The 27771-nt window shown below is 47.5% G+C and overlaps 1 protein-coding gene across 1 annotated transcript in view; it reads right to left on the bottom strand.

Moving 5' to 3' along the window:
* The window catches only part of AOAH (acyloxyacyl hydrolase), a 124271-nt gene extending 97230 nt beyond the window's left edge, over positions 1-27041 (bottom strand). The window contains exons 1-3 of the mRNA XM_036247343.1: positions 26842-27041; positions 13331-13426; positions 2946-3012 (exon numbers count right to left, since the gene is read on the bottom strand). Coding sequence (XP_036103236.1) covers positions 2946-3012; positions 13331-13426; positions 26842-26965 — 287 coding nt within the window. The 5' untranslated portion in view covers positions 26966-27041. The remainder of the gene's footprint in view (positions 1-2945; positions 3013-13330; positions 13427-26841) is intronic.
* Between the last annotated feature and the right edge of the window lie 730 nt (positions 27042-27771).

The raw sequence follows: 27771 nt of genomic DNA, 5'->3' as shown, positions 1-27771 counted from the left end.
CACTCTCTGGCTAGCTACTGAAGGTCGGCGGGTTTCCGAATGGACCCAGGACACTGACTTGCCTTTTACTCCCAGAATGCTTTGTAGCCGATCTCTGGCACCCCCTTTTGGGTATCTGGGTGTACTGCCCACTTTGGCTTCTGTGACTGTATTCCATTTACCTCCCTGGTTTCTGGATCTAGGCCCAGCCCACACTGTCTGGCCAAACTGACGTTTCCCCAAAGCTCCTGGCTCATGTTAGGTATGTAAACAGATTCACCGAGTAGGCTAAAAGGTTTTGTTTTTGTTCTTTTTTAACATGTCCAAGTAATTTTCTTTGACGCAGCCTACTCACAGCTCATCTGCAGTGTTAATTTTGTGTTTTATTTAAAGAACTGATTACACAAACATTTATTGAAAGCCTTCTATGCTTAAGTATTGTACCAAGCCCTGGAGATTCCAAGCCCTCCCCCACCCCTTCCTTTTTCCATATATTTAGTATTTTGCTAAGTACCTAGAAATACAAAGATGAATAAAGTGTAGTCCTAGCCCCCAGAAGGCTTTCAGGCTGGTTAGCAACTCGGAAAAGTCAATAGAGAATTAAATTACAGATAGATGTGGCAAGTGCTATGCTTGGGGTTTGCACAGGGTACCGGGTGTGTGTGTGTGTGTGTGTGTGTGTGTGTGTGTGGTGTTGGTAGTGGTCGCAGGGTGTCTGTTTTATCCTGGGGGGGTCAGGAAGGCCTCCAGAGAAAGTGATTCTGGAGCTGAGGTCCAAAGAAGCAGGATTTGTCTGGGGGAGACAATTTGTTTGGATGTGCCAAGCAGAGGGAACATCCCCTACCAAGGCCCTGAGGCAGGAACCTCCTGTTGTGTGTGTGGCGGGGAAGGGAGGGGCGGGATTATGAGTGGTTTGGATTGTGATGTGCCGTGGAGCTGCCAGGGACAAGTCTGGAAATGTCCTCAGGCACCGGTTCAGAAAGAGCCGGGTACGGGGCTAGGAACCTGCAGAGGGTGTGAAGAATTGTACCTCGGAGAGAGCCACAGTTCGCTTGCGTTAGGAAGATATTTGGCCAGAAGACAGGTTCTCTGCCTTCCGAACACTCGCAGCCCAGGGCCCACGAGAAATCACTGACCACGGCAGAGTGAGGTCAGTACGAATGGGGCAGGTGCACCGCAGGCTGGGCACCGATGGTCGCCCTGGCCTGCGTGATTTCCAGTTTCTTTGTCTTTACAATTCGCTGTCCTCTCTCCTCTGAGGCTACTGGCAGAGAGAAGAGGAACCACATAGCGTTGTGCATTGTACCAGCATCCAGAAGAGAGAAAACCAGGAAACAACCCAAACAGCCATCCACGGGAGAGGGAAGGAGTAGACTCCCGTGGAGACACACTGGATAGTCTATACAGTCAGAGCACATAACTATAGCAACAACATAACTCTCTGGATGGATCTCAGACTCACACATTGGAGCGGCAGGTCCCAAAAGATTATATACAATGTGATACCCTCTTCATAAAGTAAAGAAATAACTGAAATAACAATGTATATGTTTTAAAAGAACATATACTAAATATATTATTAATTATGTTATGGAATTATCTTATATTATCATATATACTGCTTTTATATCATTATACTCAATTATATTAACATGATGAAACCATAGAAAAAGGAAAGCAAGAGAAAGATGAACATGGGATTTGCTACTTGGGTGGAGAAAAGCATTGTGAGGGAGAGAGAGACCCTCTGGTTAGAGTAAGTTACTGTCGAGGTCCTAGAGCCGAGTAGTGGGTTTCGAAGCTAATTACATTATTGTTGTTGTTGTTATTATTATTATTTGTATTTATCCTCACCTGAGGACATTTTTGCATTTATCTTCAGATAGAGCAGGAGGGAGAGAGGGGGGAAGAGAGAGAGAGAAGCATCAATATAAGAGACACGTCGACTGGCTGCCACCCACACCACCCCAGCTGGGGCCGGGGACAAACTGCAACCGAAGTACGTGCCCTTAACAGGAACTGAACCTGGGACTCTCTGGTCTGTGGGCCGACACTCTAACCTATGAGCCAAACTGGCCAGGGCTATTATTATTATTATTTTTATTTTTATTCTTCACCCGAGGATACTGTTCTATTTATCATCAGATAGAGTGGAAGGGAGGGAAAAAGAGAGAGACAGAGAGAAACATCGATGTGTTAGAGCCACATCAGCTGGTTGCCTCCTGCATGACCCAACCAGGGCTGGGGATGAACCGCAACCAAGGTATGTACCCTTGGCCGGAATTGAACCCATCACTCATTGGTCCGAGGGCCAATGCTCTAACTGCTGAGCCAACCTGGCCAGGGCCTAATTACATTATTTAAAGTAACTAAGTAATGACCCAAATAATAAGTATAAGAAAGCCATGTATGGATCCTTGACAAGAAACTTCCATGAACATGGGATTTATCTGATCCAGTGCTGCTAAGCTAAAAACAGAGAGATAAGAAAGGGTGCAGACAGATAGTGATAATGGTGCGGGTGTGGGATACTGAGGGGCAGGGCGGGGCTGGGAAGGCAGAGGGGCAGGGACCCTAGATGCGAGGACAGTGGAGAAGAACTGGGAAGATCATGGCCTGAGAAGGGACGGGCTGGGGCATGTTGGGGAGCTCGGGAGAGAGGGTCGCAGGCCTTGTCCAGCCCGCAGGGTCCAGGCATTTATTGCTGTTGGTGAAACTTCTCCTGAAAGGCGTTTGGAGGGAAATGAAGCCGGGTTGTCACACTGCAATTCAGGGGAGCCTTGGCCTAGAGCGACAAAGGATCCCAGGGAGGTTTGCATTTTTCACTATTAACAAGACCTGGCACGCCGCAGCCCAAGCCCTTGTTCAGTAAGTGCCCCTGCGGGACACCGAGCAGGCTGCCCCCGCGTTTCTGCTCCCCCCACGTCCCAGCAGTGAAGGGTCAGATCCAGGTCCCGCATACTCACAGTTTTATGATGTCTGGTCCGAACACGCGTACCACTGAGTAGCAGGTGCTTTTTAAGAACAGTTTTTCTAAGGAAACCAAAAAGGGAAAATGGAATATTTTTTATTATGATGAATTCAACACATGAGTTAATAACGATCATCTTTACTAGGAACTGAAGCTGTGATTAATTGATCATGAATTCAAGTCATTAATTTTAAAGGTTTGGGGGAAATGTTAGAGTTAATGTAGCCATTACACTATCATTTCCATCTTAGGTTTCTGTGAATCCAGTTTGTTTACTATACATGCTAAAGATCACTCGTGTATTTTAAAAATGCAGTTAAATTCTGGGCTTTTATTTTATTTTGTCGCAGCGAACATCTGAATGTTGGTGATCTCATTTGTTGAAGTTGAAAGAAACAGGACTCGCTTTAAAGTAACCTGAACTGCTGCTTTGTTAAAAATATTCTTCTCTGGTGTTCATTTCGGGGGAAAATACTTCACTTCGGCTATTTAGTTTTTGCTGGTGGTATTTCAGAGATAAAAGGAGAGGACCTGTCACAGGTGTTCCTGCCCTACCATCTGCAGCAGAGCACACACACACACTCACACACACACTCACACACACACACACACACTCACACACTCACACTCACACGGTCTCCTTCCCCATCCCCTCCCCTGTTACGAGTGCAGGAATGCTTTGTGGATGGATCTGTGTGCACAGTGAGATGTGTTGATTCTCTGGTCTTGTGTCTCCAGTCTGTGGGTGTATTGTGGAACCCTGGTCCTTCCACACAGGACCTTAGCAGAGTTAGGGGCAGACGGACGGGCTGTCCTGGGGAGGGATGGGACACTCGCCCTGGGGAGAATTTATCTTGTGATGCTCATCTCCAACCGAGCTGCCCTTGTTTGGAGGATAAGATAGTGAAAAAACAGGATATATCCTGGGAACTTTCTCTGGTTTTTCGTTTCTACTCAGTGGTAAATAATGTCAGTGTTACTTTTATGTTAAAATAGATGTAGTCATAGAATATCTTTCTTTCTTTTTTTACAAGAAGGTATAAGACCTGAAACAGTGTGCTTTTGACAGAGGAACTTAAAACTATATCCCCAAATTATTTTTGACCTTACAGGGAAACAGACAACCAAACAAAAAACAGAACTGCGAGGAAACACTATGAACATCTGTGTGACAGCAAATGAGATAACAGGTGAAATGGGAAAATTCCTACAAAGACCAACTGCCCGACTGGACCCAGGAATAGACAATCTGATAGACATATAACAAGAGATTGAGTTTGTTATCAAGAGTCTCCCTACCTAAGAGCTCAGGACCAGATGGCTTTGCTGGTGAATTGTCCCAAATATTTAAACAGAGCTTCTGAAGAGACATTTCTCCAAAGAAGACATGCAGATGGCCCACAAGCACGGGGAAGACGTTGGGCATCTTTAGCTATTAAAGAAATGCAACTCAAAGCCACAGGGAGATACCACTTTACACCCACTTGGAGATGCTGCAGCAGCAATGACAGATCATAACATGTACTGAGGATGTGGAGATAAACACTGCTGGAGACATGGGAGATGGGGCAGCCACCTTGGTAAACAGCCGGGCAGTTACTCAAATGGTTAGACACAGAGTTACCAGATGACCCAGCGATTCCACTTCTAGGTATATTCTCAAGAGAATAAAAAACATACCCACATAGAAACTTGTACAGGAATGGTCATTGCAGCATCGTTCAAAATAGCCGAGAAGTGGGAACAAGTCAACCCAAATATCCATGAACTAATGACTGGATGAACGAAATGGACTGGTGCATACGACGGAACATGACACCTTCCAGATCAATGACATCCTCACACTCGAGACATAGATGACCGTGGAGGCGTCACGCGGAGCGAAAGAAGCACTTACGAAAGACCATGTTGTATAATTCCATTTACATAAAGGCTCAGAATAGGCAGATTCACAGAGACAGAAAGTAGGTTAGTTGCTCAGGGAGTGGGGAGGGTGCATTGTGGGGGGTTACAGATAGGAGTGCAGGTCCCTTTTTGCTGTAATGAAAATGTTCTAAAATTGATGGTGTTGATGGAGGCACCACTCTGTGCATCTACGAAAAGCCACTGAATTATACACTGTAAGTGGGCGGGTCGCATGGTACATGAATTATATCTCAGCGCAACTGTTTATAAATGACACACACGCTTCTCTGTGGGTGGTCCTGTTTAGGGGCACTGCCTGGAGGAGTCAGGAAGCTCTAAGCTCTTAGAACTCAGAGGCCTGAGCTCCAGCGCCCCCTAATGGCTTCTACCCTCAACCCGGCTGCTTCCCTCGCTGGGCTGCAATTGCCTCATCCGAAAAGTAGAGGTTCAGTCCCCTCACGACACTGTCTTGGAGGTTCGGAGCCTTGTGTAACACAGTTCAGACCATGTGGGAAGCACTTTGGAAGCAGGTCCAGGCATTGCTAATGTAGAAAGGGCTTGGCCAAGAGCAGAGCAGTTTAAAAACAAAAAAAAAGGTGGCAGGGAGCGACATTTGTAATACTCTCAACAATAAAGATTTTTTAATAAATGAATTTTATGAGTTTTATTTATTCTTTATTGATGTTAGAGAGAGGAAGGGAGAGGGAGCGGGAGATAGAAACCCCGATGAGAGAACATCGATCGGCCACCTCCTGCACGCCCCCTACTGGGGCTCGGGCCCACAACCCAGGCATGTGCCCTGACCGGGAATCAAACCAGGACTTCTTAGTCCATGGGACGACACTCAACCACTGAGCCACACCAGCTGGGCAACAACAATAAATATTTTTAAACAGTAACGTTAGGGTGTTCTTTGATAGACTTGCAAGACTGTCTAAAAGGCAGAGAAAATGTGTCCTCTTTCTGGTAAAACAAGAGGTGTGTGTGTGTGTGTGTGTGTGTTTACACCTGTGTGTTTCTAGGCCCTTGTTTTGCTCACGTGGAAGCAAGTGGTCCTCATCCTTGGAGCAGGACCATCTCAACAGCCAGTTCCCTCAGACGCATTTGGTGATGGTTACGAGTGACGTGACAACAACCACCGTATGACCTGAGATGGCCCCCCAAGAGCTAAATTCCAGATCAACCCTGGACAGAGGGGAGCAGAGATAAGAGAAAGTCACCGGAAAGCATGGCCAGGCCCTGGTCAGTCCTGAACAGATGGCCACCTCAGTTACTGACACCACAGAAGGGGACATCAGACCCCATACTTCTAGAAGCCCACGTGACGTGAAATGCAGATGGTCAACCAGAAAGGTACAAGAGCATTTAATTTGTACGGAGAGAAAAGGATTTGGAACAGCATAGAAAAAATGGGTAGTCTGGCCAGTGTGGCTCAGTGGTTGAGCATCAACCCTGCACCAAGAGTCGTCTGTTTGATTCCCAGTCAGGGCACATGCCTCAGTTGTGGGCCAGATCCCCAGTGGGGGTGTGCAGGGGGCGGCAAATCGATGTTCTCTCTCATCGATGTTTCTCTCTCTCTGTACGGGGTGGGCAAAAGTAGGTCTACACTTGTGAGCACCGGAAACACAGATTATTCTTGTAGTATTATTTATTAATAATTGTATTGTTTTCCATACAAACAACTGCTAACCTACTTTTGCTACCCCGTCCAGTGTAGGCAGCAAGGACATGTTCAGAACCTATAGCACGAACGTGAGGGGAGTTGCCTTTCTCGTTTTAAGTCTGCGTGAGGTTTGAACTACCGTATTCCCATCCAGAGACATGATTTCCACGTGGGTGACTGTGAAAGTGAAATTCTAGCAAGACTCTCGGGCATCTGACCCTCTGACCCTTGGGGAGAACAATCCCATTAATCACTTTGCGTTAATGATTCTGATGGGAGCCAGAGGCAGACGCTGTGCGTGAGACCGAAGGTCGGACATGCTTTGCCCATTTCAGGACAATTGTCTTCCCGGGCACAGGCGAGGCCGACGGATTTGCTGAGAGCTTACTCCCAGAACATCGTGCTCTCTCTGCTAAGATTGTGTTTTCCGTACTTGACTAGCCTTGGAGGAAAAAGCAATTCTGCTCGAAAATGCTTTTAAAAAGTAACAACTGTGCGTTAATGAGCTGATGTCATGTCCTCTGTCGCCCCGTCTCCTGGCAGACACTGTGGTCTAGGTCATTATAGGTTCTAGGAGGCCTTAGCCGGGAGACAGGCTGCCTTTGTCGCCCCGTACAATTCGTTTGGCCGTCTGTGCACAGTTTAACACACCCCTAAAGCGGAAATGCACCCCCCCCCCGCCTTTATGTCTGTGAACCGAGAGAGCCTTCCACCAGAAAACAGGACCTTATTTCCATCCAGAGAGAAAACGTTAATTAACACAATGCAAATGACCCCAAAGAACAGCCTTCCTGATCCTTGGAAATGCCTCCAAATTCAGAAGGTAAAGTGCCACTGAAAACCAAAATATCTCTTTGCTTCCCCAGGTGGAATGCCCACCGCTCTTTGACCAGAACGGACGGTCAGCGTCTTGGTGCCTCGGCAGACTCTGCAAGTCCCTGTGACGAGTCGGAAGGGGCCGAGGGGGCACCTCCGATACCAGCGATCTTGGTTAGGGCTGTGTATGTTTGCGAGTAGGTTAGGAGAGGATAACTTAGGGAATGAGATTATTATTCAGCCTTTCATGTTTGGACAACACAACTGCGCCTGGAAAGAGAAATGAAACTCAGGGTACACATGGTGTTATCTGTCAGTGGTCTACCACACAGGAATGACAACCGGTCGAGACGAGTCTTGATAATGATGACTTTCTTCACTTGTTCCTTTTTTTTTTTTTTTTTTTTTTTATCCTCACCCGAGGATATTTTTCCATTTTTTGTACAGATAGAGTGGGAGGGAGAGAGAGAGAGAAACATCGATGTGAAGGGACACATTGAGTGGCTGCCACCCACACGACCAACCAGGGCCGGGGACAAACTGCAACCGAAGTACGCGCCCTTAGCGGGAACCGAACCCGGGTCTCTCCGGACCGCAGGCCGACGCTCTAACCGCTGAGCCAAACTGGCCAGGGCCACTTGTTCCTTTTTGTAAAATGGTAATAAAATTTCCATCTCTCTTCTTTCATTCAGCGATGTGAAAATATAAAGTAAGGTTTATGACAGGTTGCGAATGTCCAATAATAGGAGGGTGGGTGAATGAAATATAGGATATTTACGTGGTGAAGACTCTGGAGTAACTAAGCTCTTGACCTAGTTCTCACGTCTGAGCGAGCGAAGATCTCCGAAGCACCCTGCTGGGTGGAGGAGGGAGCTGCAGAGCAGCACAGGCATAGACATTGCTGTAGGTGCAGTCTCGACGGGGTTCTGGAGAGATGACGGTAGAAGCAGCAGAGTTTTAGAATTTCTTTGAGTCTTGATCAAATCAATCAATCAATCTCTCTCTCTGACGCAAAACAACTCAAACCAAGATTGCTGATATTCAAGGTACCATCTTGGCTCCTTCTGACTTATAACAAGTAATTTTAGAGTCTCCCACAGGGCAGTGAAAGAGAGAGAGAGATACTCTGGATAGAAAAAACAAAAACCATAGACAATAGTTACAACAAAACCAGGTATTTCCAAGTACCGCAAAATACGATTCGACAAGGTAAGACCACCCACAGCCACGTGCCTGCGGGCCATCAATGTCTGGATGAAAGCAGAGGGAAGCAATGGGCATCCGATACACCCAAGAACAAGAGCATCCCCAAATAGCTCAGGGGCAGCGGCTGGAAGCGCGATGGGCCTGCAGCCCAGCAGCTGGGACAGGGAGGGGCCTTGCCTGCTCAGTAGCAGGGGAGAGCCGAGGGCTCCAGGTGAGCAGTACCGAGAACTAGAGTGGCCTGCTACCTACAGGCTCAAGAAACTGACCCACCAGAGCTCCTGTGCAGGGCGGAGACCACAGTGAGGAGCTGCTGGGCTTGGAGTCAACATCGAGCAGGATGGAAACAATATAAAGAGGAAGACAAGAGCCCAGCCAGTGTGGCTCAGTGGTTGAGCGTCGACCCATGCACCAAGAGGTCGCCGGTTCGATTCCCGGTCAGGGCACATGCCCAGGTTGTGGGCCAAATGCCTAGTGGGGGGCATGTAGGAGGCGGCCAATTGATGTTCTCTCTCATCGATGTTTCTCTCTCTCTCTCCCTCTCCTTTCCTCTGTCTCTAAAATCAATAAAGAAAAAAAATTAAAAAAAATAAAAAGAGAGGAAAAACCAGAAAAAAAGTGTGTGTGTGGGGGGGAACAGTCAGAAAACAAGCTGTTTCTTCCTTCTCTCTTTTTTTTTAGCACTGACTTAAACAATGGAAGCAGGACCTCTGTGCATTGTTCATATCCTGAACCACTTCTTTTTCTAAGAGTTTTGGAAAACTAATTTCATATAAAAACGAGCAACAGAAATGTATCTAGGTTGACTCCCATACAAAGTTATTATAAGAAAGGGGAAGAACAAGGAACAGACCGAAATCCCTACGGAGAGCCCACGCATGCCAGAAGAAGGAGTAAGACATAATATTTCAAAACGAGCCGAGAAGCATTCATAAATGATACAGCCATGAAAGAACAACAGGGATGAGAATTAGAAAAACTCAGACACGGAAAAGAAGGACTCAGGGAAGAATGCAAGATTATACAAGAAATGAAGTCTACACTGGCGTGATCGGCGGGAGAAGGGAAGACCGTGCTGATGTCTTAAGAGAAATCGCAAGGTGAAAGAGAGAAAAAAACATTAAGATGTGAAATAAATGAAGAGATAAAAAGTATTCAAAAAATAAGCAAGTCGTTGAAGGTTGGCAAAGAAGATTCCATGTATGAATAATAGAAATCCCCGAAGAAGAAAACCAAATTAAGGAAACAGAACAAATACTGAGCACTCTCCTGCAATTATAAGAAACGTATTCACAACCCCCACTGAGAGAGCACACCGCGTGCCTTAGAACATCAATATACAGCAACGAACACCAAGACATATTCTAGTGAGAAGGCTTAATTTTATAAAAGAGAGAAAAAAAAAATCCTTTGAAGTTCTAGGCAAAAATAGACTTACCAGAAACAGAAAATTAGATTATTATTAGGCTTTTTAATAACACATTTGTGAGTCAAGGATTTTTGTATCCAGAAAAAACATTGACTTTCAAGTAGAAAGGGCACAGGCAGCTTGTTACTAAACATGCAAGAGATTCGGGAATATTTCCCATGAGCTCTTCCTGAGGAATGAGCTCGAGACAACAACTCAACCACACAGACATCCTCCTAAGGGCTGATGGTGAACATCAATCACAGAGCCGCTGATGAAACGAACATGAAATGAGAGCGGAAGGGGATGAGCGTTGTGTGTAATGGCCATGTGCTCAGATAATATAGTATGATGATTAAATAAGAAATGGGAAAAGCAGAGGCAGAAAACAATTTTAACTGCTCTCCGTGATTATAAAACATATTAATGGTGGTGGTATTAGGATTGATATTCTGAGACTGTTCTATGTGCAATGAGGGATAGGTAAGCGAGTCATTATGGGCTATTTTAGTTCTATCAATCCCTTCGTCCTTGAGAACTAGGGCATAGGGTGTGCAAAGAAGCAGATAACAGCTATGTAGAGAAGAGATAATGAAAAAAAATTCTGTAGTCCTGAATTTGAATTTGAAGTGCCAGTATGAACTCATTAGATACATTATTTTAAAATTATATATGTAAATGTCTATATGTGTATTTCTATCAGCGTCTACTGGAGAGGCCTAGAAAGCCAAGCCAATAATAGCAATCATTCCTATGAACCTTGACTGTGGTCTTAAAATATTCTTTCCCACGCACAGAAACCAGGGCTTCTATGAGAAATGACTGATTTCAAGCCCGGGGCTGGAAATGTACAAGACAGGGTTGGAACACCTGCGGTACCAGTTAGTGAAGTTACTTAGACTCATGTCAAAGGCCCCGGGAGCCAACTAGAAGAGGTTCCCATTGGTCAAAGTCGGGACAATTTGAGCTTCAAAAGGCTAATAATTATAATAGATTCAAATTCATCAAATATGTATAAATTCATGAGTTCACAATAACATTTTAAAGACAGCTAATTGACTCCTTTGGGATGATAATAGAGAGGCAATGAATTGTTTGAAAACTGGCAAATAAAGCAGAAGAATCGTTTATCCTGCCTTTCATAGTATGGATGGTATTATTAGGGACTACGGGACAGAGGTCTTTAAAATATGATGAGGAGGCCCGGTGGTGTGGCTCAGTGGATAGAGCGTTGTCCCATGGACTGAGAGGTCCCAGTTCGATTCCCAGTCAGGGCACATGCCCGGGTTTCAGGCTCCATCCCCAGCAGGGGGCGTGCAGGAGGCAGCCAATTGATGTATGTCTCTCACATTGATGTTTCTATCTCTCTCTCCTTTCCTCTCTCTAAAAAAAAAAAATCAATAAAAACATGTTTTAAAAAATATGATGATGAGGAGGGGAATTTTCTCTAATTTTCTTCAATTATAAATGACATACAAATGATAGATTAAAATGGCACCATTTTGCAAACTCGTGAGAACTAATAGGTCTGGTCACTGAGCGTCAACGGCTGCTCACATCACAAAAAGAGAAAAGAGAAAACCACTTATGACGGCCTCCAGATGAAAGAAAACACCACCATTGATGGTCTTGCCAAAGGGATGAAACTGGAGTCTGATCAGGCCTCTGGGCACAGCTGCCAGTTTTCAGGACTACGGGGCACAGAGCCGCATGCTCAGTTATACCGCGGGGATGCAGTCAGCAAAGTCCAGGCTACTGGGATCCTCAAGGCAGCCCCACAGCTCATTTACAAGGAAACAGAAGGGATAGAAAACCTGTGGATTAGAATAGACTTAAAGACACATAACAAGTGTGAAGACCGGTCAGAATGGTGGCTGGGAATGCCCACTTGAGAGCTAACTCTATACAGCAATGCAAGGAAATGATCACCGTGAAGTTCAGGACCTTGTTTTTTTAGGGGGGAGGAGGGATTTATGACGGGATGAGGGGTGCGGATGGGGCTTCTGGAGCGGCTACCTGTCTGTTGCTTCTTGACCTGAATTATGTTTTCAAGGGTGTTAAAAGTACACATTCATTTTGTGTCATTTTCCACATTTGCTTGACCAGTAAAAGGTTTAAAAAATCACCCACAGAACAGTAGTATACTTTGGGTATGGATTCGTACCAGTGAGTGTGAGAGTGTAAGACCTGACAAGAACAATGCCCGTGAAGTTCATGTGTGTGGTTCCCACTAGAGAGGTGGGAGACCAAAGGGCATTTCAAGATTATCCTAATTTGCCCTGGCCTGTGTGGCTCAGCGGTTAGAGCGTCGGCCTGTGGTCCAGAGAGACCCAGGTTCGGTTCCGGCTAAGGGCACGTACCTCAGTTTGTCCCCGGCCCTGGTTGGGTTGTGCGGGTGGCAGCCACTCGATGTGTCCCTTTCATGTTGATGTTTCTCTCTCTCTCTCCCTCCCACTCTATCTGAACAAAATATGGAAAAATGTCCTCGGGTAAGGATAAAAAAAATAAAATAAAAGATTATCCTAATTCAACACAAGAGAGACCTGATGTATATTAACATCTTAGCAACGGTCAATCTGGGACATGGTAAACCCATGTGTTTATATATTATCTCTCTCAGTCTTTATTTTTGAGTTTTAAAATTTTAGCCTGTGCATATATATTGTGGCTGCAAGCAATGGATTCTCTGAGAACACCCCACGGCTACTGCACAGCATGCTGTGCAAATCCAAGCTACCATCAGCTTTAGTCCGACTACTCTACTTAGAAAAAATAAGGTAGGCATCCTTGATGAATTCGTTCCTTCACATTGAATGAATGAAAATCGGACTCTCAAGGAGGTTTATTCACTGACTGTTCACCTAACAAAATCTTTAAGGGTAAAAGAATATTCTCTTTCTGCTGAGATTGAAAAACAAATATCGGACTTGTTTAAACCACCAAGCGGCTCCTCCTTTTGCAGTTCCTATGTAAGGGATTTTGTTGAGATCCCATTCAAATCGATGGAATGTTCCCAGGGTAATTCCCCATTGGGGGGTTTGAGATCAGTTGTCTTCTTAGCCCGAAGCTTCGTATTGGGGCTGTGCATGCGTCCGGGTATGTGTAGGTGGTCAAATTAACAAATTATTGAAAATTGTTCACTATTTGGACCATGACTGACCACTATGTCAGAGGATAAAATTGCCTAGAGTGTTTTTTTGTGTGTGTTTCTTTTCGTTTCTATAATCCTCATAAGAATATTTTATAGAAATAATACAATCAGCCTCTCCTCCATAAGCATGTGTAGGGTTCAAACTCACTCATGATGACCCATGATGATCTACTGATGACTCATGAGTGAGAAAAAAGAGGGGGCCCTCAGCCACACGACCCCTTCTGTGCTCACCAGGCAGGTAGCTGCACAGTCTCTCCATGGAGGCCCGGACCGTGGAGTTGTGAACTTGAGCCAGCTGTTCAATCACAGACACCACCACCACACAGCCTGGAAGACAGAGGACCACGTCAGAAAACCGTGCTGGGGAGTCTGGGGGTAGAACGGGGAACACCGACCTTGAGAACACCAACCCTTTCCAAGACAGAGAACTTTTGTTGGCCATTCACCTTCGGAAATCTACCATGGGATTAATTCACCGTGATTTATAGTGAAATGGGAAGTGTGGTAAAAATGATCGTGGGTTTGGGATCAGAAAGACTGGTTGTCAGCCTGATTTTGCCACGTGTGAGCTCTGTGACCTTGGGGACGTCAATGTGTCTTGCTTTACGTCTGTTTCTCTTTGATCCCATGGGAGAAAGATGTCATTAGAGGAGATCAGGCAAGAATTGAATCTTGACTTAAATCTTGCACTTACCATCCGGCCTTTCGAAGCTTTCGTTCCCTCCCTGCAAAGTAGGTGCTACCGTGTTTCCCGCAGGGCCTCTGTGCTGATGAAGTGAGAACAGCGCAACTGAACATGCCCTTCAAACCATAACGCTGTTGTAAAATATCTTCCACCCCGCAGCTACGGCGCCCATGGTGGGAAAGCCCGTAGCGCCCATGTAACGAGCGTCCAGAAGGAACCTTGGATTAAGTTAGACATAGATGCCTTCATCTACCTTGTTGATAAGTGTGAAGGCCCCAAATTGCTAGGCTGAAACTCCTAGGTGGTCCTATCTTCAGCCTTGATCTCCTGAGCTGCTGGGGAAGCCCCAAGGGAGGGACTCTGTCTTCTACATACAAGGGTTGGTTGGTCAAAGACCAGCAGGTCTGTGCAAGGAGGTTTCTAGGCCTCCCTGAGCCTAGGGGAATAGCGCTCGTTAGCAGAGGCGGGTTTCCAAGGAGGCGAAAGAGAGCTTACATCTGAAATGAAGCTCCAGGGTACCTGGCTCAGCAGTGAGCTCACCATTATCCACCTGCTCAAGGAGCTGGGGACCCCAGTGCACACGCAAGGTGTCATTAAAACCACGTTTCCACCAGGGCTCCTTGAGGGAAGGTGGCAGGTAACAGGTGAGGAGTACCATCGGGCATTGCTAGACAGACAGAAAGAAAACCTGTAAAATGAGGACTTGCCAAAAAAGAAGGAGCGACCTCCACCTTCCTGGACATGCAGCCTTGGGCGAGGCTTTGGCATCGACTCTTCTGTGTCCTCAGATGAAAGTGGGCAAAGCTGGGCTTATCAAATTCGAGAGGGTGCGGTTCTGAGAATCACAGCCTGATTGCTCTGAGGAACCCCTCGCTGGGGCGTTTCTCCACATCAACCATCAAGGTCGATTAGACGTGCCTTTAACCTCGTCCACGCACTGCAGGTTTTACTACCTTGCGATAAATTTAGCAGCTGATCCTTATTAGCACTTTATGGTCTAGAAAGCATTCTCATATATATTTTATTTTATCTTAAAGATAATTTCTTAAAAATATAGATGTGATGCGATCTCATTTTGGAAAATGTAAAAAAATAGAACAGCGTGAAAAAGATAAAACATCACTCAAGTCACCCAGCGATAAACCGATTTCACTTTTATTTTAAATACATCAAATATATTTAATCTATGCGAATATTTTCAACACTTATACTACACTTTTACACCCTGACTTACGTCTCTGCTGATCGCCTGTTAGGTTAGGTGGAGCTAAATACATTTTCACAGCAATTGAAAAACAGTTATAAGTACGTATGTCGGACTGTGATAAGAATTTGCAGTGTGGTATAGTTGAAAATAGGGGGCGGGGTTTGAAATAAGAAAAAAATAACTTGGGTTCTAGTACTGGCTCAGTCACTTACAAATGGAGTGACCTTGAACAAGTTACCTGCCCCTCTGGAAATTCATGTTTAGACCATAAATTCATTGAGGGTGGGAATGGGGTCTTATGCTAACTGAATGCCTGCCATGGGGCCTGGTTTGGGGGACAAGGGGGGTCTGCTGACCTGAAGTGAGCTGTCAGGGGAAGCAGCACCTCAGCGACACGCCCCTTGGGTTGCTGGGGTCTCACGGGGGAGGGTTAACGGTGCACCTGCTGTGGTGTTGTGCTCAGTCACCCCACCCACAGCGTTCTTTACTCTTTGTTCCGGTCTCCTTGCAGGATGTGGCTCCCCTGCTCAGGCTGGTGTGAAACACCCAGTGCCCTTTCCTGAGTCTAAAAGCAGATTCTACAGCAAACGGTCCCTCGTGCAGCTCAGGGTCAAGGAAGGAGGCGGTGGGGACGGGGCTGAGCTCTAGCACAGCCATGGCTCCCCTCGGCGTCTCATCAGGGCGCTGCAGCGTCGGGCACCGGGCTGCCCTGGAGGCACAGTGGGGGTGGGGATCTGACAGATCGCAGCTGGAGACCCGGAGCAGACACCAAGTGGAGGAGATTCCACTGTGAGTCATGCCTGAGACCTCGCCTGTGGCTTTTATGGCTTTTATGATTTTCCATGCCTTCTTCAAACCATCGTCACCCCAGACCTGGCTGACTGCAGCTGTCAATTATCACACCATTTTCAACATGCACCTTCAAGGGAAAGGAACAAATGACAAAGAGCCTGGGCAACTTGAGTGATGGAGGTGGAATGGGAACATTCAGACACGTCCTGGATAGGGCTGGATGCATTGTGAGTTGAGCTAGTTTTCAAATGAACAAGGTTAGGGAGCCTCTTGGGGTGCATCTAGACTTGATGCCATTTTCTTGTTCAGATAAAGTGACAAAGGAGCACACAAAGATCATTGTGGAGTGTTGCGTTGCCTCAGTTTCCCCTAAATGACCCGTCTTTGAGATAACAACTATTTGGAGGCACCAAAACATAAGCAAATGTTACTCCACTCGGAAGAGCCTCATCCTCTGTAGGGAGCTAATTTTTCTTCCACTCCCCGTCCTGCTGAAGGGCTCTGTACTTTTCTCTGTGTTATTTTCAACCTTCGCCTCTTTGCTTGGTTGTTCAAGATCCTCCTCAAACTCCAGGGAACCCTCACCTTCTTCCCCCAGTTCATGGCCTCCTCCTCTCCAGTGCCCAGGGTTTCATCCCTACTACCTAGGACTGGTGTTAAATGCTACTCTGACTTTCTCCCCTGCAGACATCGCCTTCTTTGAAGGCAAGTCAGTGACTTATTGCTCCAGGGCTCAGCTCCACACTTGGTACATGAGCTCTGCGCACATTCGCTGAATGGATGAGTGACACCCAACAGTCCTGGAATGCCCTCGATTCCCATGCAGAATGGGACCACCTCTTTAGGGAGATTTGCACGAGAACAAAACCTATGGAAGGCGAGATGTACCACGTGGAAAATTCCGCCAGTTGCTGGCTCTTCCTTTTCCCTGAGGCAAAAGCCATATGTATATTTCCCAGACATCGGAGAAGTCTCCCAAGGCTGGCTTAACAAAAAACACGGGCATTCGTCATAGTTGCTGAGCTTCTGCTCTCGCCGAGAAACTGTGCAAGGCTCGGATGGACCCCAGAGGAACAGAAGGTGACCCCGTCCATAGGGAGCTCACAATATAGTTTCCAAATTCACATAAACTGGATGGTAAATAGCAAGTAGTCAAGTGTTAGGTGAGACGTGACTTTAAGAAAATCTAAGGCATGCCCTGGCCAGTTTGGCTCAGCAGTGAGAGCATCAACCTGAGGATGGAAGGGTCTCGGGCTCGATTCAGGTCAAGGGCATGTACCTGGGTTGCAGGTTCGATCCCCAGCCCTGGTTGGGGTCCTGTGGGAGGCAACCAATCAATGTGTCTCTCTCCCATCCATGTTTCTCTCTCTCTCGCCCTCCCACTGTATTCAAAATTCAATGGAAAAATATCCTCGGGTGAGGATTAAAAAAGAAAGAAAGAAAGAAAGAAAATCTAAGGTAGACAGGGTGGGAGAAAAGACATTTCCAGGAAAGAAATAAGATTGGTGGCCAGAAAGAGCATGGTATGTTTCTCCATATTTTGCCCACAATTTAATTAGCAAGTTCACTGGTACCTAAATAATTTCTTACAATGAGTGGCAAATAGACTTGGTGAGATGCCAGCCTGAGGAACCCACCGTGGGTTCCATGGAGCAGGGGTATTGGATGGCCGTGGAGCCTAAGGGAGCCCGTCTTAGAATTTTCCTCAAGGGGGCTCCATTTGCAGGGGCCCCGTGATCACAAACCAACCAGTCCCTTCCCCGAACATTCAACCGAGCACATGTCTGTGTTTGTTTAATCCCCGGCTTGGAAGGATGAATGCAGTGGGCACCATGCTCTCAGGACCAACCTGTACTCTGTGCCTAAAGATTCAGGCTTTTCTTTCACTCAGAAGAATCCCGCCCAGGGTTCTAACAACTTCCCTGGCTCTGGAGTGGTGCTGGCTGAAATCGGAAATCATTAGATAAATTGTTAAAAGCCCCAAAGAAGAAAAGTCAGCTGTCTCTGAAGAGTGGATGGATCTTGGCACCACTATCACTGCCCAGTGAAGAGTTGTGATCAAAAGAACCCTGGAGAAAAGCAGGTAATGGGGCTTGAAACAGGTGAGCGCCCAGTGGGCTCAGCTCTGCATTTGCTCTCCTGTAGTCTCTGCCCATTTCTAGAGGGCCGAGCTCCTCTTCCCGGCGCATTGTAAATCTAGGGTCTACGCTGAGGTTGTCCCGCACCTGTTAGTGGCAAGGAAGGAGAAATTGACTTTGCGATTGCTTCTAATAAGAGGTTGCACTGTCTTGACAAGCTAAAGAATGTTTTCCCTTGGAGAGATCCACGGGCGCAGCAGTTTCTCCATTACAGACTGTTCTCCGCCTAATAAAAGGTCTGGCTCCGCTAAAGCGAATTTGTCCAGGCGACTGTCCGTTTAGGGAGTGATGACAGAGGCTGAGAGCTATGTATTTTCTCAGCGGTCACCATCTGAAACCTCACGGGTGGAAAACCTCTTCTCCCCTGGCACCTGAAAATGAGAGCGTAATGGAAACGGGCATTCCTGACACCGCAGGAAGGGAGGTCAATGGGCCTGAAGGAAACATCTGCTTCTGGACACACGGCTCAGGTGGACCGCAGCCCAGGCCACGGAGTCCTTGGGGAGCGAGACGGAGCTCTGGGCGCTGTAGTTATAACCATCTCTGCGCCGCTGGACCGCAGCCAGCCGGAGAGTAGTCTGCTGGGCCCCCCGTTTGTCTGAAGCCGGCGCTTCCTTGAAAAGCCCTGACAGCCCGTCAGTTGTGAGGGCCTGGCTCCCCGTGGCGGCGCCTTCTCTCCGACCCGGAGTAGGAGCGTAAGTGATTCGTTACAGGGCTGGAGGGCGCGTCACAGCTTTCAAAGCGCATCGCATACGTGAGCCTCTCATTCCAACTTCACAAAGACGCAAGAACCGTTGCTCCGGAGGTTAGGAGCAGGGGACCTGGGGCTGGAACACTGTGTATTGAGTGAGCCCCTTCTCGATGCCAGCACTGGGCTGGGCCCCAGCACATGCCGAGAACAAACTGATACGGCCCCTGCCCTCCTAGAGATTACATTCTGCCAGGGGAAAGTGATCGAACGTAAGCGAACACAATTGCAGATCATCGTAGGTGCTCTGGAGAAAAGGAACAGGATGGAGTAACGGGTAATGAGGATGGGGCGGTATAAAGCTTCTCAGCTCGAGCCGATAGAGGAGGCTTCTCGGAAGAATCCATCAGAAATGGCGAACGGAAGGGGACGGAGCAAGCGCGGTGGGAACTGGGGCAGGCTTTGTAGGCAGGGCAGCTAGTACCCCCGAAGGTAGTGCGTCTGGTGCCAGGACCCGATGGTGGAAGGTGGTGCAGAGATGGCAAAGAAGGCAGGGATGGATCCCGAGAGCAATGGGAAGGCCCTGGTGGTTAGGAGGAGGGGCTGCTTCCATGGGATCCGTGTCCTTAAACCATCATGCTGGCTGTCGTGCGAGGAAGGGCTGAAGGGGCAGAGGTGCGGGCAGAGAGAATTCGGAGACCATTGTCCTGGAGGAAGATGGTGACGGATCGGCTCCAGTAATGTGTGGCAGTAGGGACAGGGAAAAATGGACAGATTTGGGACCTGTTGTGGAGGTTGGCCTGATAGAGTTATTAACGAGTTGATGAGAAGAAGAGAGTCGGATGACTTCTTTGTTTCTGCGCTGGGCTCCAGGGAGCTTAGACCATGGGCTCCGGAACCACAGCACACCTGGACGTGGGTCCCTGCAGCCCTGTTGGACCAGCACGGCTTTGTCAAGTGTGTCCCCTCCCCGATGTCCCTTCACAAACACCTACGTTCCGCGCTCCTCGGATTTCCCTGGCTGGGTAGCAGCGGAGAATATGGTTTTGTATTTTGTAATTTTAATCAAGAATCATCACCATCCCAGGCCTCTGTCCTGTTGTTGAAAAGCAAAGGCAATAAGAAAGGAAGGTGTGGAAACCATCACCTAAAATGACCCAACCGCCATCCTTGCCCTAAGATGCGAGTTTCGAAGCCAGAGATGGCCGCGCAGCCCAGCTGGCACCCACATCATTTCTCCTGCGCAGAGCGGGCGTTGATCAGCTGTCACTTTCTGCCGCTCTGTGGAGCCCACCGCTGGGCAAAGGTAGACTCTTCATAAACTCTTTCCAAAATAGAAGCTCAATGAACTTATCTTTTAAAAACATGTAACACCAACGGTGTTTTAGCTTTTCCATGGGTGAATTTTTTAAGTAGCATGCAGTATTTTCACTCCGTTTGGGAAGATTGGGCTCTGTGGCCTAACCCAAGCACCACCTGGAACATCCCTTTGGTGAGAAAATGCCCAGTGGGTTCCAAACTGCTCACTGTCCCGAGAACACCGGCAACGAGAGAGGCACCGTCCGGAGGACTGCTGGTGAGGACGGGGCCGAAGGTGTCCCAGGGTGAGCGACCGGGACTGTGCTGAGCCGAGGAGTGGTTGGCTTGGCGGATTTAGAAATACAGAAACATTAGTAATAAATGAACGAGAGTGAGGATACCAGGAGCCATTCCATCCTGTCCTTCATTCAACGCATACTTCTGGGCACCTGCTAGTGCTCAGAAGCTTGAGGAGACAAAGGTACAAAGGGGAATAGGAGAAGTCACCGAGCAGCAGGAAGGCTGATGACTAGAAGGACCATCTGGTTATTGCTGCTTGTGAGAGCTGTGGCCCAGGGACCTGCGAGCACTTTGGGACGGCAGAGGAGGAAGGGATTAACTCGGCCCTGGGTGACCAGGGACAGCTCCCCGGAGGAGCTGAGGGGTAAGGGATTTGGCAGAAGAAGGCAGGAAGGCCCTTTAGGACGAGAGCAGCAGCATTTTTTAAGACTCGCAGGTGAGAAAGAGAAGAGCTGGCCAGGCTAGCGCCCAGGGTCCGAGGTAAAAGAGCGAGAGAGGGAGGAAGGGGCCAGAGGGTGAAGACACTTGGAAGTCAGATGGCAGAGGACAGGGTTCGTGCTGCAGAGTCAGAGTGTGGACCAACGGTTTTCAGACATTTTTCTCTGTACCCCCTAAAAGAAATTTGAGAAACTGTGTACCCTTTCTACATTTTAACGAATGCAAAGGGTATAATTCCAGGCAGGTTGTAATGATTACAATATAAATGATGCATGAATCCTCTATATGTATCCAAAGAAATCTAAAGACTATAGTGATTTATACTTATTCTTATCCACTTAAAATATATATGATTAATGTCTTTCACAGTGAGAAAGTTATGTTGCTAATTCCTCTCCTTGAATTTAAATTTCAATGAAAAGTCTACTTCTTTGCATTTTCTTCAATTATTGAATTTTATCCCAGTGAAATGTACTTTAGTGGTTGAAAGTATTTTATTGACCACATGATTATACTTCATAACGTTAAAAATAGGTATAAAATAAGTAGAATTTTTAATCTTTTGTTACCATAACGTGTACGTATTTAAAAATCCTCCTGGATAGAGTTTCCTTTATTAATAAAATCAACTTATCTAAAAAATATGCATTGCCAATTTGATAAACTATTCCTAAATAATAAATGTAAATTTTTATTGACATTGCATCTCTTCATGAGATGAGGAGGCCTTTTTAATTAGTACCTACAGTGATACCTCGGTTCTCGAACGCCTCGGTTTTCGACCAAATGGAGATTCGAGAAACTTTTGTCTCGGAATCCGAACAAATATTTGGAACTCGAACTTCCGAGATGAGCCGAATGGCGTTCATTCGGCCCAGCGCGCCTTGCTTGCGTCATCAGTGTGAGTGCAGAGAGAGAGTCACGCTTTGTGGAGTCACGCTTTCCTATTGGGTTTCATTGCTTCGGTTCTCGAACAATTCGGTTCTCGACCGTCCTCCTGGAACGAATTATGTTCGAGAACCGAGGTATCACTGTATATTCGTTGAAAAATATTACTTATTTATGTAAAGTGACAGGGGTCATTCAGGATCATGTCTGTTCCTATTTTTCATTTAAAAATGCAAACACATTTACTTGAATAAGCAAACGGGACTAAAAGGACTTCAGATATAGCAATGTCACTTAGTGCATTAACTCCTCCCTTAAATGTCAAACACCGTAGAGTGCTCTATCATAGAAAATTAGTTCAAATGATCGATCACTTGACAACTCTATTAAGTCCCTATTCAATTGTGTCGAAAGCAAAGAATGAGAAACCACCTGACTTGCAAAAACATTTGTTACTTAGTCACTTTCTCAATATCTGGGACGATAAGAAATGTTTTGCTAAGACTTGTCTTTTAATTATGTCTATTACAATTTTACTGGGAGAGACCATGTTAAAACCTAATGAACTCAGAAGAAATGAGAAAGCCAAACCATTACTCTTTTCAATACACTTTTGCCTGTACAGTATTTTAAGTAACATTTTTCATCTTAATGCATACTTCATATATATATGTGTTGAACGTTGGATCTGCAGAACTAGCTCATTCAGTTATGCAAAATGTCCTCCATATGAACCTCAGTGGCAAAGTCAGACCTTAGACACACCTGTGGCAAGATGATGAAACGGCTTCTCTATCAGCAGCCGCGGCGGCTCATGAACAAGTGTTCAGTTACAGGGGAGTGGAGAAAGTGAAATTTCTGTATACAAAGTGTGATCATAAATGTCCAACCTTCTCTGCTGGCTGTGTCTAAGTCTTGCTTTGTTTTCCCAGCGACCCTGTCATTTTACTCTTCACATTGGCTTGAATCCCTAGGACCGCCCCTTTTTTTCATTATTCAAACTAGAAAGTCATCTCTGACTCCTCTGTGTGAAGTATGGGAAGAGGGGGAGAAAGAAAGGGTTTTAACTGAGTCTGAGGGCATTTTACATGTTTAACCAAACATGAACGAGGAGAAAAAGTGTGTTTTTCTTCAACCTTTTGTAAGACTTTCTGAGCACCAAATAGTGCTTAAAAAAAAAAAAGCCTGGGTGAATTAATTTAAATGCCAATGACTTCAGAACATAGGATTACTTTGCTCCTAAATCACCATGTTAAAAAAAAAATGATGTTTTGCAAAAAAAAAATAAACATGGCTCATTATTTATTCTATAACATTTAAAAAGTGGCAGAAAGGGGCCCAGCAGAATCCTGTTTGCTTAGTGATCGACTGCGATGTATAGTTCAGTGCAAAGGAATGATGGTAAGTTGAAACAGGGACCACTGGGGCTCTGCCCAGCTTAGTTCTGATACTGGACTATGTTCAAGGTCATGCCCTCTGGGTCCGCTGTTTGGTTCCCACTGCAAAGGCTCCCGTGGGGCTGGAGCTGGGCTGTTTATGGTGGAGATATTGTCTCGATCACTCAGTAACGTCTGTGTGGCTCCGTTTGGAGCGTCTCCAGTCCCAACACCCCCCCTTCTGTGAGAGCTGACCCCTCCCTCGCGACCTTGGCAGCCACATCTGTACTGTGAGGTGTCTTCTCTCCCACCTGCCTCTTATTCAGTGACATGAAGACGGCCCGGAGTCCCTGCTGGGAAGTTGATTGGCAGCCAGAAAGACAGCCCATCTCTGTGTGGATTGAACTGTTACGCGTGAATTCTGGACTGTGAGCACCTAGGCAGCGGACGGGTCCAGGGCAGGAAAACCAGGGGGCTGTAGGGAGAGAGATGGAGCCAGCACCGGGGCAGGAGAGAGGACGCCCTGAGCTTGGGGCTCCTGGGTCCATTTTTAAGCCTTGACTGTGTTTTTCTGGCTTTTGATCCTAAAATTCATTACTGGGATACTCCTAAGAAAGTTTCTTTTTTTTGGTTTAGTCCAGCTCATGTTTATTCTTGCTACTTGCATTCTTAGGAGTTGCACCTTTGACAACCAAAATGGGGGCTAGTGACCCAGTTTCTGGGAGATAAAATAAGGGACTGAGCGTGAGACAATAGTGGCAACAGTTTGAAAATATAGGATTTATACGTGACACAAAAATCACAAGACACACACACACACACAAAAAGGATAAATTAGACTTCATCGAAATTAAAAACCTTCGCACTTCCAAGAATACCATCGAGATTACATAAAAAACTTTTACAATGAATAAAAGACAAAAAACCCAAAGTGGGAAAAGGACTTAAATAGACATTTCTTCAAAGAAGCTATACCAATGGCCAGTATTTGGAGAAAATCACACCGAAACAAGGCACCATTTCATACTCCCTAGGATTATATAGTAAAAAAAAAAAAAAATGAAACGATAATAACAAGTCAGATAGATACCAACTGCTCTAGAAAACAGTCTAGCAGCTCCTCAAAATGTTAACGGCTCCTCATCACCCAGAGTCCACGTCCAGCTATAGGCACCGGAGAAGAGAAAGCAGGTCCCACACTCAGCCCCGTGCAGCAATGCTTGTAGCAGGGTCATTCCCAACGGCCGAGAACTGCAAACCACCCGAGTGCTGTCACTGAGCAGACGGACAATGTGGGTGTGCCCCTGCAGGGAGTGGGGGTGCCGAGGGCTCACGGGGTCCTCCCCGGGCACGCCTCTGCCCACGGGAGCTCTTCCACTGGGGTCAGTTCAAACCCTGGGGCTCTTCAGCACGGGGGTTCCAAGGCCCCGACCCACTTCGAGACGACTCTAAGGAGCCATTTTAATTCTAGAGCCTCCGGTGGGATTGGCGGGGCCTTTTTGCGTGTGACTGCAGCACAGCCTGCCTCCTCGCCCTCTCTGCCACCCTCACTCCCCGACTCCCATCTGAGCCTGCTTCCCCGAGGGTCCGCTCCCAGACGGTGAGGCGCCGGGTCCACCCCCTGCTGCAGCTGCTCGGCCGCCAGTGCTCAGAATGCTGGCCACACCGCCGGCTCCTCCTGGGCCACCTTCCTTGTTATGATGCCGGCAGGGGAGTCATCCCTGCGGCCAGCCGGGAGCTGTGCATTGGTGGGGAAATGGGTGTCATATCACCGTCTGACCTAATCAGCCGGAGCCCCCCGAGATCTCGGGCCATGGAGTGCTTTGATGGACAATCAAAGTGGACATGTGTGGCCAGCAGAGATCGCCGCACACTCCTTGATGACCCCCATCAAGAGGAGGGGTCTGTGTCTGCTGCCCTTGTGTCTGAATGGAGGGACTGTGACTGCTTTGGCGATAGAAGGCGGGGGAAGAGATGCTGAGCCTTCTCCAGAACCATCCTTGACAGATTGGCAGCTCTGGTCCCGGCTTTCGGAACTCTGTCTCTGGGTCCCTGAGCTGCCCTGTGAGAAGTCCTGCTTCCCGAGACTGTCCTGCTGCAGAGGACAAATATAAAAGCTCTGATGGGCATGCCCAGTAGAGCCCCCCTTCCAGCTACCCCCTCCCACAATGCACCACATGTGAGTGAAGCTGTCTTGGGTCATTGCAGACCCACCAAGCTCCATCTGAATCCCTCCGTCAGTCCTGCATGGAGCAGGGAATCCTCAGCCAGGCTCCGAAAAATGCTTGACCCACAGCATCATGATACAGCAGTATGATTATGTTTTCGTTGTCCAGCAACAGACAACCAGAACAGCCCCGCCCTGGATCCCTCTGCACCTCCTTCGACCCCCTGTGCCTCACCGGGAGCAGGGCAGGGAGGGCATGCGTGCTCATGTCTACTCTAAAGCAGTGGAGGCCCGACCTCTCAACTTGCCTGAATCTAAAAATCTGATTTGCAAGCATCCTAGAAATAGAACTTCTTTCACTTAAGCCTTTCATGAAGTTTACCTCCACTAGACAGACTGCAGGGCCTTGTTTTGAGAAGAAGACATGGTGGTAAATAGTTGTTTGACAGAACCAAGTAATGGGTGAGGGTGACTCCCACACACGGTTCCCAGGGGGCGCGGACCTGTGCTTCCAGGACTGTGGGGCACAGTCTCACACGGAGCCTGGGTCTGAAGGGTTTTATTTTTCCATCACCATATCTCCTCTGTACGCCCCTTTCTCCTCCATCCGCCCCTCTCCGTCCCCACAACCATCACACCTTGTCCATGAGTTCTCTCTCTCTTTCTCTTTTTCATTCAATCCCTCCACCACCCCAGCCTCCCGCCCCCGCCCAGAGCTGACTTTCCACTCTATGAGTCTGTGAGGTTTTAATGGAAAGGAGACTTGGAACCAGAGGTGTGTTCACACACGTAAGTAATGCCCCGAGGTCATGGTGTTCCAGGACATAGGACTAATTTGCATATTCGTCTGTGCTCTCTCGAGCAATAATTGGTCAGTGTCAGGATCTGTGTCTAGATTTTCCGTCTGTGAGACACAGTCATCAACACGTGGGCTTCTTTTCCTGAGTAGCTCATCAAATAACTGCTACTAAGAGTCCCGAGTCTCTTTGGCTCCAAAGACTGACCCATTAAAATGCCTGCCCCTGTTCTGGAAGCTGCGGGTATAATATGAATATCATAGGTCTTACCCTCCTTTTAGTCCTCTCCAAAAGCACCCCTCCCCACAAACACACACACACACACACACACACACACACACACACACACACACAATCAACAACTTGGAAATAAAGCACTTCAATGAAAGACAAAGGAGCTGCATCTCCATCAATGTTCCCTGTTTCCAGGTTGGAACCTTCGGCTGCCCAGGGAAGGAAGGAAACTGAGACCCTTGAGTCCTTGTTGTGCAGGGCTCTAAGTCCACAGCTCGGTCTTGTGAGTGGGGCCCTGTGACCCACCGAGAACACGAGTCTGGGAGGGCTAGGAGCTGCACTAGGTGTTATAGACAATGGGGGATGGAGCGGGCAGGGGCAGTGTTCAAATTCAGGTGTGTCTGAGCTCAAAGTCCATCTTCCTTCTACTGTGCGGTGCTGCCGACGGGCCGTCAGAAAGGGGGTGCGAGTGTCAGGCTTTGTAGGGGGAACTCCCACCACTAAGGCGGTGGAAGACTTTTCTGCCTGATCGGAACCAGCCGCTGCACAGGGCACCTCTCTCCACACCTGCGTGTGTAGACTGAACACTCACACTAAGTTTTTACAGGTCATTGGCGTCTCACTTGGACTCTCACAGCTGTTGACGTCATTAAATAGGTGACTGACGAGACAAGCAAAGTTGTTTGACTACACTGTCAGGTGCACAGAACAAACATGCAAACTATTTACGTACCTACACAGGCGTGCCCGTTGGAGGGCCTGGTGCTGGGCTGGTCATCCCGGGCTGGAGAGGCCACCGTGGGGAAGGGCAGGAGGAGCAGAGGAGCCACCAAAAGGACTTTCCAGAGGGCCTGCATGTCGGAGCTGTGCAGAGACTCCAGCCTGGCTGCAGGGTGGAGTGCAGGCCGCGGAACGGAGCTGTGTCTCCCTCCTCTTCCGTCCTCCGCCAGGCACGCGCGTGCGCGTACACACACACACCACACACACCACGCTCACTCACACACCACACACACCACGCTCACTCACACACACATACACCACGCTCACTCACACACACACACACCACGCTCACTCACACACACCACGCTCACACACAACCCTTGAGACGAATCAAGACACACACACACTCCCAGAGTCACTTATCACTAGATCCCTGAGAGCCACAGAGGCTCTGGCAAGAGCTGGAGGGGTCCCCGCCACGCAGTTCTTCAGAGCTAAAAACCGCCAAAAAAGGAAAAAACCCAGTTGCAGCTGTGGCAGAAACTCGCAGGTCTGTGCTTCGCTGTCTGAAGTCGGCGCAGAAACCGCAGGAAACCCGAGGCTGGCAGGACCGTCCTGGGGGTGCTGGGGAGGCGCTTCCTCTTTCCATCCTGTGAAACTAAACACAAACGAAAACTGCAGGGAAAACCCGCGAAATCACAAACACACAACCCTGTGGCCATCGGATCAGCAGCGCCCAGAGACTGTAGAAATGATCATTCATTACATCTGAAAGTTATTAATTTTGCTCTAAATAGCTTTACATGGTGAGGTTGGGCTCCTTGTTTTGTTGCCGAAGAGTAGTCAGGTCAACTAGTTATTACCTCTAAAGAAGGTGGGTCATTCCTCAAAGGGTCAAGTTTTCTCCAGGTCTTTCCTTGTGCAGAAAACGAGCCACGTAGCA

Source organism: Molossus molossus, unplaced genomic scaffold, assembly GCF_014108415.1.
Source record: "Molossus molossus isolate mMolMol1 unplaced genomic scaffold, mMolMol1.p scaffold_m16_p_7, whole genome shotgun sequence".
Taxonomy (NCBI): domain Eukaryota; kingdom Metazoa; phylum Chordata; class Mammalia; order Chiroptera; family Molossidae; genus Molossus; species Molossus molossus.
The sequence above is the reverse complement of the archived record's forward strand: the minus strand, read 5'-3'. Positions and strand labels throughout refer to the sequence as shown.